Source organism: Hippocampus comes, unplaced genomic scaffold (assembly GCF_001891065.2).
Source record: "Hippocampus comes isolate QL1 unplaced genomic scaffold, H_comes_QL1_v1.1 scaffold307, whole genome shotgun sequence".
In the NCBI taxonomy this organism is placed as follows: domain Eukaryota; kingdom Metazoa; phylum Chordata; class Actinopteri; order Syngnathiformes; family Syngnathidae; genus Hippocampus; species Hippocampus comes.
The window spans coordinates 248,711-257,446 of NW_017805337.1; the positions used below are offsets into that span (position 1 = coordinate 248,711).

The 8,736-nt window shown below is 53.7% G+C and overlaps 2 protein-coding genes across 3 annotated transcripts in view; both read left to right on the forward strand.

Annotated features, from left to right (window-relative positions):
* The window catches only part of cherp (calcium homeostasis endoplasmic reticulum protein), a 9,627-nt gene extending 5,640 nt beyond the window's left edge, over window positions 1–3,987 (forward strand). For both annotated transcript variants that reach the window (XM_019871786.1, XM_019871787.1), the window contains 12 exons: window positions 66–243; window positions 701–861; window positions 957–1,202; window positions 1,279–1,471; window positions 1,613–1,869; window positions 2,143–2,276; window positions 2,353–2,439; window positions 2,675–2,842; window positions 2,927–3,034; window positions 3,295–3,389; window positions 3,457–3,642; window positions 3,748–3,987. In XM_019871786.1, coding sequence (XP_019727345.1) covers window positions 66–243; window positions 701–861; window positions 957–1,202; window positions 1,279–1,471; window positions 1,613–1,869; window positions 2,143–2,276; window positions 2,353–2,439; window positions 2,675–2,842; window positions 2,927–3,034; window positions 3,295–3,389; window positions 3,457–3,642; window positions 3,748–3,785 — 1,851 coding nt within the window. In that variant the 3' untranslated portion in view covers window positions 3,786–3,987. The remainder of the gene's footprint in view (window positions 1–65; window positions 244–700; window positions 862–956; window positions 1,203–1,278; window positions 1,472–1,612; window positions 1,870–2,142; window positions 2,277–2,352; window positions 2,440–2,674; window positions 2,843–2,926; window positions 3,035–3,294; window positions 3,390–3,456; window positions 3,643–3,747) is intronic.
* Window positions 3,988–4,962: 975 nt separating this feature from the next.
* rhpn1 (rhophilin, Rho GTPase binding protein 1) overlaps window positions 4,963–8,736 on the forward strand; it is a 7,175-nt gene continuing 3,401 nt past the window's right edge. Inside the window, 9 exon segments of the mRNA XM_019871790.1 lie at window positions 4,963–5,741; window positions 5,867–5,969; window positions 6,348–6,463; window positions 6,875–7,003; window positions 7,081–7,156; window positions 7,313–7,390; window positions 7,561–7,685; window positions 8,194–8,360; window positions 8,505–8,701. Of these exon segments, the coding sequence (XP_019727349.1) occupies window positions 5,719–5,741; window positions 5,867–5,969; window positions 6,348–6,463; window positions 6,875–7,003; window positions 7,081–7,156; window positions 7,313–7,390; window positions 7,561–7,685; window positions 8,194–8,360; window positions 8,505–8,701 (1,014 nt within the window). The 5' untranslated portion in view covers window positions 4,963–5,718.

Consider the following 8,736-nt stretch of genomic DNA (forward strand, 5'->3'; position numbering starts at 1 on the left):
CCCCACCCCATCAAGGAGGGATTGCTGTATTGTGGCAGTGACGTGACACTGAGCCTCTCCCGCAGGCCTCGCTGATCACCGAGTACGCCAGCGTGGTGCAGCCCATCCAGTTGGCCTTCCAGCAGCAGGTCCAAGTCCTCAAGAGCCAGCACGAAGACTTTGTGGCCAGCCTCAAGCAGCAGCCCGCCCCCCAGCTGCCGCCGCCGGCTGCTGATGCAGAAAAGCCCGTCACCGCGCCAGCAGGTGACCCCTTTGCTGCCTGTGTTCTGTGAAGTCCAGAACCCATTAGGAGAATAGCAATCTCACATGGCCTGTACAAACCGGGTGCCCGCGAAAAAATAGTCTCGGAGGGCTCAGAAGACGACAAACCTATGAAATCCCTCTCCCATTTCTCATTTGTATAAACGCAACAGCAGCATCAAATCTCAGGATATAAATCTCATGTCAAATGTAAGGTGTGACATCACAACGTTGAACATGATGGAAGCTATGCATTGTCACATTTGTCATTATTTGAAGTGACTTTTGCCATGCCATGTGAAATTATTTTATGTGTGATGCCATGGCCCCGTATTCCATATGGATCATGATTGTTGTCATGATGCCATTATTTGACATTTTCTATACATTTCATTTTGTCATGACATGGACGACTGTCACGCTTGTGGCTATTTTTATTATTTTTTATTTTTTTTTGCAGCCGAGGTGAAGCCCCCTATGTCGGGTCCTCCGCCCGGGGACTTTGACGAAGCTCCGTCGAGACCCCAGGATCCCAGCAACTCCGGCGGACCCTCGGACCTCCCCCCCAAGCCCGCGTGGTACGACCCCCAGCACATGGGCCCGTGGAACCCCAGCCAACCGGTAAAAAAATGCCATCAACAGTCTGCCGCTCGAACCGATCAAGTGGGTCAGGTCGTCCCGGCAGCCCCACCCCCTCACCTCATTTGTCCCCTCAGCCTCCTTTCGACCCCAACCAGCCGCCGCCTCCGTGTCCGCCCTGGAACAGCCACGAGGGGATGTGGAATGACCAGAGGGAGCCGGGCAACTGGAGCGGGGGTCCGCCCAGAGAAGGCGGCCCCTGGAGCGGTCCCGATCCGGGTCCCCCTTCTTGGAATTCGTACGACCAGCAGCCTCCATGGGGGAACCAGCCTGAGCAGCCGCCCTGGGGTCAGAGGGAGCCGCCCTTTCCGCCCCGCATGCAGGTACGAGACACACGGCCACACGCACACTTACTTTCTGTCGACAACAAACCTTCGACCGTTTTGTTTTGTTTGACAGAGGCCTCCCCACTTCAGAGGCCCCTTCCCGCCCCACCAGCAGCCGCCGCCCTTCAACCAGCCCCCGCCGCCGCACTCTTTCGGACGCTTCCCGTCGCGCTTCATGCAGGACGACTTCCCGCCGCGACACCACTATGACCGGGCGCCCTACACGCCCCACCGTTTCGACTACTCTCAGGGGGACTTCCCCAGAGGTGGGTGGGCCACCACGCTTAATGCTAACAAATAACAGAAAATGAGCATTGACGTTGGGAACATTCAAACGGCTGCCGCGTAAAGTTCAGTTCACTAAACGGCGCTCTCTGTGCATTCTCATCTCGTTGGTCCGCTACCAGACATGCCGGGCCCGCCGCCGCCTCCTCCCCACCACTCCAGCCAGAGACCGCCTCCCTCCGGCATGGGGGGTGACCATCCTCCGTGGGGCGGGGGGCAGCACCCGGACTACGGGCCGCCTCCCCCCCACGGCTTCAACGGCCACTCGCCGCACGTGCGCCACCGGCAGCCTCCGGTTCCCGTCCAGGACGATCCTAGCCTGGTGCCCAACGTCCCGTACTTCGACCTCCCCGCTGGCCTGATGGCGCCGCTGGTCAAAGTGAGTCCGGCAGAACTGCAGTGGAGACGAGGTGGAAACAATCGCGTGTGACTGCACCCCGTGCGTGGGCTTGCAAAATTTCCAGAAGGCGTCCTCTGAATTTTGGAGAATCCGTTTTCCCAATTGGAAACTTTCCATGATGAGAAGCGGGGAATCGAGGGTACTTGAATGAGATCAATCGAACGTCAGTAAATTGCGACGTTCCCGCTAGTTCTCATGGAAAATTCCGGCATGGGAGCATTTGGCGACCCCAACTGACTTTGTTCTCTGCAGCTGGAGGACTGTGACTATAAAGCTCTGGATCCAAAAGACATCCGCCTGCCACCGCCCATGCCTCCCAGCGAACGCTTGCTGGCCGCCGTGGAAGCTTTCTACAGCCCCCCCTCCCACGACCGCCCGCGCAACAGGTATGCACGTCGCTCCATTGACTTGTCCGCGAGCTTCCGGACCCTCGTGAAGTCTTCCTTCTCTGCGCTCCGCCAGTGAAGGATGGGAACAGAACGGCCTCTACGAGTTCTTCCGGGCCAAGATGAGAGCGCGCAGGAAAAAAGGTCAAGAGAAACGCAACAGGTGCATTTGCCACGTTACGCGGGCATATTTCTGTGTCTCGAAAGAGGAAGCTCAGAGTAGACTTTTTTTTGGGGGGGGGGGGGGGGGGGGGGACCAGTTACTGGTGTGGGTTCATCTTAGCTAGTTCTACTGGGTACACAGCAGGGACCCCAAACCAAACTGTTTCATTTTATTTATGTAGTCTGAGAGTGGAGCAGATTTGCCATTGACTTGATACTTTGTGGTCGTTGCTCAGCGTTCGCATGAGCAGTCGTTCCAGGAGTCGCTCGGGCAGCCGGGGCCGATCTTCCTCACGGTCCAGTTCTCGCTCCTCCAAGTCCAAGTCCAGGTCCAGGTCCAGATCTAGGTCCAGGTCTCGCTCCTCGCATTCCCGAAGCCGCTCACGATCCTACTCGCGCTCCAGGTTTGAGCGCCCTACCGCTACGTGCCGTGTGCTACGTGCTCCATGCCGCATGCTACATGTTGAGTGTAAACTGTACGTCCGCAGGTCCAGAAGTGGATCGAGGTCGTCTCGGAGTCGCTCTCGCTCCAGGTCGCGTTCACGCTCGCCCGCCAGGAGGCGCCGAGGACATAAGTCGCGCAGCTCCTCACCGCCGTGAGTACATGCTAACTTGATCAGCGACATGTTGTACAATAACTTCAATAATAACACATTGAGTTATTAGACAGTAACTTTTAGCTGCATTAATTCATTGTATAGTAATAATTAATTTAACTCTTAGGAATGTACTGTACAGGAACATTATTTGTAAGAGTATCTATTAGTAGCAGATTGTACGGTAACTTTTGGTAAAACACATTGTAGAGAGATTAGTCCATTAACTCTGAAGTCATTTTAACGAGCACTTGTGGCAGCTCCACGTCGTCCGCGGGTGTCGCCTCCTCCAAAGGTCCTCCAGATTCCCGCCTGGGTGAGGAAAACAAAGGACATCAGCTCCTCATGAAGATGGGTAAGATGCGCGTGCGCTTGTGGCGGCGCGTAGCCTGCCCTTCACCCATTTGCGTGCCTGCCTTCAGGCTGGAGTGGGTCCGGCGGTCTGGGTGCCAAGGAGCAGGGCATCCAGGACCCCATCAAAGGAGGAGACATCCGCGACAAGTGGGACCAGTACAAGGGCGTCGGCGTCTCCCTGGACGACCCCTACGAGAACTATCGCAGGAACAAGAGCTTCAACTTTGTGGCGCGCATGAAGGCGCGAGAGGAAGGTACACATGCACACGCACGCACACACGCACCAAAAGTGGCGATTCACGTCAACAGGGAGTGATTGCGAACACACAAAGTCCAACTACTGTCCGCTTTTGCTTCAGTGAACCGAGAACCTCAGGAGGCTCCTCCCGCAGAATGAAGTCATCAAAGAGCACCCCGCCACCATCACTGTTTCTTACTTGTCACCCTTACCGCTGTCATTAATGACATATTTCTGTCTACTTTTCAGTGTGATGATTTTTTTTCCTCATAATTTCAATGACATTTATTTGTAAAACAGTCATATAGTGATAGCAAGTGTTGTGCATACTGAAGCAAAATAAACAACTTGTACTCAAAAATGTGACTTAGTTTAATGTATTTTGCAACAGAAATAGAATTGTTTTCTTTTGCTCAAGTGGAAAGTTGTGAATAGCTCTGATTCTGTCACTCAAAACTGAGCATTGGGTTGAAAAGGCACTTTCTGACTGTGCTACTATCCCTCAAAATAAGGAATTGTATATATATTTTTTTTAAACAAGACTTTTTAATTGAAATATCAGCTTAGGAAGGAAATTCCGTCTGTGCGGTATGTTGCACATGTAGCACATTTGACAATAAAGTTGACTTGAACTTAAACATTTTCCAGACCAGGGGTGTCAAACCCATTTTCGTCACGGGCCACATTTTAGTGATCATTTCCCTTGGGGGGGCATTATGATTGACATCATATAAGGAAGTGAAGAATAACGTTTAAATTACTCTGAGGTGTTTGGCCATATCTCTTATTTATTTCATATGAGAATTTTTGATACATATTTTAGCAAGCATCATGGAAGTTGCCATGTTTTGATTTGCTTTCGCGGGGCACGTGAATGCAGTAACCAAATGAGCCACAGGGGGCAGTGTGGCACAACAAATGGAGTCCGCACCCGCTTGATCTCATATCGTAAAATGAATCTGATATCGTCGGGTTAAGGTTGTGAGGATGTGATACGAGGTTTTACCTTCTGCTCCGGTGGTTCATATTTCATATATAACAAACATCACAGTGTATTTCGGTAAAGTGACGAGACTGAAATATTTGCACATTCACGCACTGATTATGAAAAAAATAATGAAGTACGGGTCTCTGGAGTATTATTTGCGTTATTTTCGGGGTGTACGCCGCCTACTGCCCAAAGACTGCTGGGTTAGGGCAAGCTCAAGCACGCCCGCGACCCTGGTGTCGATAAAGGAAGTTTAACGGATGGGATTTTGTCTTCAGGTCTGCTGAAGAAGGGCTCGTGAAGTGTGGTCTCTCCGAGCCACCGTAGTGCGCGTGCCTCAAAACGGGTCGTTGCAATTGATTAGTTCACCACAAGGCAGCGCTCCATTCCCCACATTGGATTTTTAATTTGAGTTAAAAAGAAGAGAATGCCTCATAATTAAACGTTCAATTTAAGGAAAGGAAATAAAATTCAATCATCGACCGTCCATCCATCCATTTTCTCATCGGTTTAGCTTCACAAGGGTCGCGGATAATTGACTGCGTTCCGTTCTACTTTTGAGGAATCGTCAACACGTCTGAGCCACGCCGCCTCCCGTCTTAAGTTCAGCAAGTAAGATGGCTGATGGACCTCAGGTGGAGAGACTTGACAAAGGTTCGGGGTGCCCAAGCCATCCCAAAAAGGTTGGGAACCGCTGCCCCAAGAAGCGCCACAGGCGTGCCGTGGAACAGGTCGCTACAAAATTTGACCCCTTTTTCTTTTTGGGCGAGTGTTGTGCGGCAAGTGGAGTATTTGGTGAATCGCTGTGATTTTCGGGCGAGCCTCAAAGCTCCCGTTGCCGAAGCAACGGTAGCCATTTGTGATTGGTCAGCTTTCGCTCTTAATGCTCAATCCGATTGGTTCCGGGCGCTGCCGTCTGCAAACGCTTGACGTCGAGCGGCTCTTCGATTGGCTGCGCTGGTCGCCGAGCAAGCGGCTCGTCGAGGTTTTTCCAAGCTTCTGTTTGCAAAGTTTTGCTGGCTTCATCTCCCGATGGCCCGTTGCTGAACCCATAAAGTTAGGAGAATGCAGAGAGCGTAAATCCGCCGCTGTTGTTGCTTCACCATGGAGGAACGTCATCACGCGAGGCAAGTGGGGCTGCACTTTTATGGTTTGTGCTCCTTTGTTGACAGCGTTCGAATGGCTGGGTGGTCGGTTTGCGCGGTGCTGTCAATACTTGTTCCAAAAAGGCTCCTCCTGCTGTGTGTCGTAGAGAGCCCGAGACGTCTCCGGCGCGGCGTGCCCTCAGCGATGATTTGGCCAGTTCGGCGCAGTCTCCGGCAGAGGACGGCGGGCACAGTGGAAGCATCCGAAAGGCAAGGCGGGACATAACAGTGGAAAAGAGTTTGAGTTTCAAACGAGCGGGCGGGCGCTTTTGTAGTCATCGGCTTTCTCGCGACCTCCCGATCATTTCTCGGGAGCAGGTCGGCAGCTGGCAACGGAGGCTAATCCTCCCCCCGCAGCCACTTGGCGGATTACTCGACCAGTGTCGGAGCGGAGCAACATTTGAAGGGTGCCGAGGGGACGAACTGCATCGGGCCACAGGCCGTCGATTGCTGAGGACATCCATCAGTTGTCGCGGTCGTCAGCTGAATCGCGCCTCGCTAGTTTTCGGAGTTTGGTCATGTGACTTTTCGCCAGCCGCGGTGTGATTTTCTGGACCGCGCTGACCCGCCCTCAACTCTCCTCTGCAGGGATGCGACCCTTTTGCCCAATCGCAACGCGGCCAGCTGCAGAACAGGCGAGCTCGCATCAATCAGCAAATCAACAAAGAAATGCGCATGCGGGCTGGAGCCGAGAACCTGTTCAGGTGAGCTGCCGTGCCAAATTTTTGCCCCGTGCCCTTTGCTATCCTCGGGCGAAAGACATTTTGCTCTCGTGTGCGGCGTTTGAAAGCCCCACATTTACTCTTGTGCATTTGTAGACTACATGAAACAGTCAACGTTACCGCTGCAAAGTCTCCCAGTGCTCTTAACGCTCCAAATTCAAGAATGTGTATCTCCGAATTCGGAGCCCAGCGCCACTCTTGGGGTGGGGCGTGGGGGGACGGACAAAAACCAAAAAAACTTCTTGAATGGAGCCGGAGGGATTGATATTCTCGTCAAATTGCAACAACTTGCGCGCGAGGCTTCGGGCGTCACCGTTTTCGCTTCCCAGTTGTACTTCTTCCGGTCAGATGCCAAGTCCATGGCCGCATGTGGCTTTTGAAATTTTTTCTTAGGGCAACCACAAACACCAAAGTTAAAGAGACGGTGGCTCTGGAACTCAGCTATGTGAACTCCAGTCTGCAGTTGCTCAAGGAAGAGCTGGAGGATCTGAACAGCAACGTGGAAGTCTATCAGACAGAGAGGTCCGGACATCGACGCACCGCCGCATCGTTTCAAGTCAGACGATTGAGACCGGCGCTCTCTCCCCTCCTCTCCACAGTGAGGCCGCGAAGGCGCCGATGATCCCGTTGGGCTTGAAAGAAACCAAGGAAGCCGACTTCACCGCCCCCATCCAGGTAAAGACGGCCCCGTCTCCCGCCTCTCCCGCGCCCGCCCGTTCGCTCGGTGGGACGGCTCGAGGCACTCTTCCCGTCTGCGCGACACGGACGGCGTCGCTCTCCTTCGCGTCAGCCGTGTTGGGCGATTTCATTCCGACCGGTGTCGCCTCGCAGGACTTCATCTGCCAGCACTACGGAGAGGACGGCTCGCTCTATCGAGAGGAGATCCGAGAGCTGATGGACCTCAGGCAGGTGAAGAGACTTGAAAGCGAGCCACTCCTTTTCAATGTGGGCTTCCTCCTTTGAAGTAGCGCGCCCCTCGGAAACCCGAAAGCTCCGCAAAGTCGCAGTTCAACAAAGGCGGTTTTGTGTTCTCGGTTGTATTTATTGATTGATTTTGCTTTCGTTGCTTTTGGGTGTAGGCAATGCGCACTCCCAGTCGCAACCAGACCGGGTTGGACTTACTGATGGAATACTACAACCAGCTGTACTACCTGGATCAGCGCTTCTTTCCCCCGCACAGGAACCTGGGCGTGCACTTCCACTGGTATGACCAAAGCGGCTTTCGCTTTCAAAAAGGGTGGAGGGCTCCAATTTCGTAGACGACATTTTCACGGCAGTTTGGAAATTTGGCAAGGGTGTTTTCTTCCCATTTGGTGGCCGAAAGTCAGACTCAAGTTAGCGCAAGCTCCCAAATTGGTGGACCCCGTTTGAGGGGTCCCAATTTCCTCTCCTTTTTTTTTTTTTTTGGGGGGGGGGCAGTTAACCGTACTCAGGGGTTTGGCGTGGCGGTCCTTCGGGATCACCGTGTTCAAATGCTCCTAGCCCCGAATAGTCACGATATCATCTGATACATTTCAGGGATTATTTCATATCGACCGCCTTTATGCTGTTTGATTGAAGACTTGCGGAAGATATTATTTCTGTACAGTACAGTTGTTTTGCATCATCGTATGAAATTTCGGCATCTGTAAGGTACGCGGGGGGGCCCCCCGAGACGCTGCCGTAGGGGTCCGGAGCCACCGGGCCACCGTTAACTGTGGTTTGTGTCCCAGGTACGACTCGCTGACCGGCGTTCCCTCGTGTCAGCGTGCATTAGCCTTTGAGAAGGGCAGCGTGTTGTTCAACCTCGGCGCTCTGTACACGCAAATCGGAGCACGCCAGGATCGGACCACCGCAGCCGGCATCCAGCGAGCCATCGATGCATTTCAGAGAGCCGCAGGTACTCCAAGCAGAGCTGACCGCACGCCAAAAGCCAAATGCCGGATTCCCCGAAAGCGCGTCGTTTGCTCCGTTTTGCCGTACGCAGATTGCGGGTGCGTGTTCATTTTTTTGCATCCGTTTCCTTTTCCCTGCGTCTGTTTAGGCGCGTTGAATTATCTGAAAGAGAATTTCTCCAACGCTCCGAGTCTGGACATGAGCGGGCCGGCGCTCTGCATGTTGGTGCGGCTCATGGTGGCCCAAGTGCAGGAGTGCGCGTTCGAAAGCCTGGCGCTGGGCGGCGCACGGGACGGCGACGCCTCCTCGACGTCCTCGCTGCGCCTGGCGCAAGAGGCCGCGCGGGTGAGCGCGCGCCCTCCGCGCGCTTCGGCGAGCCG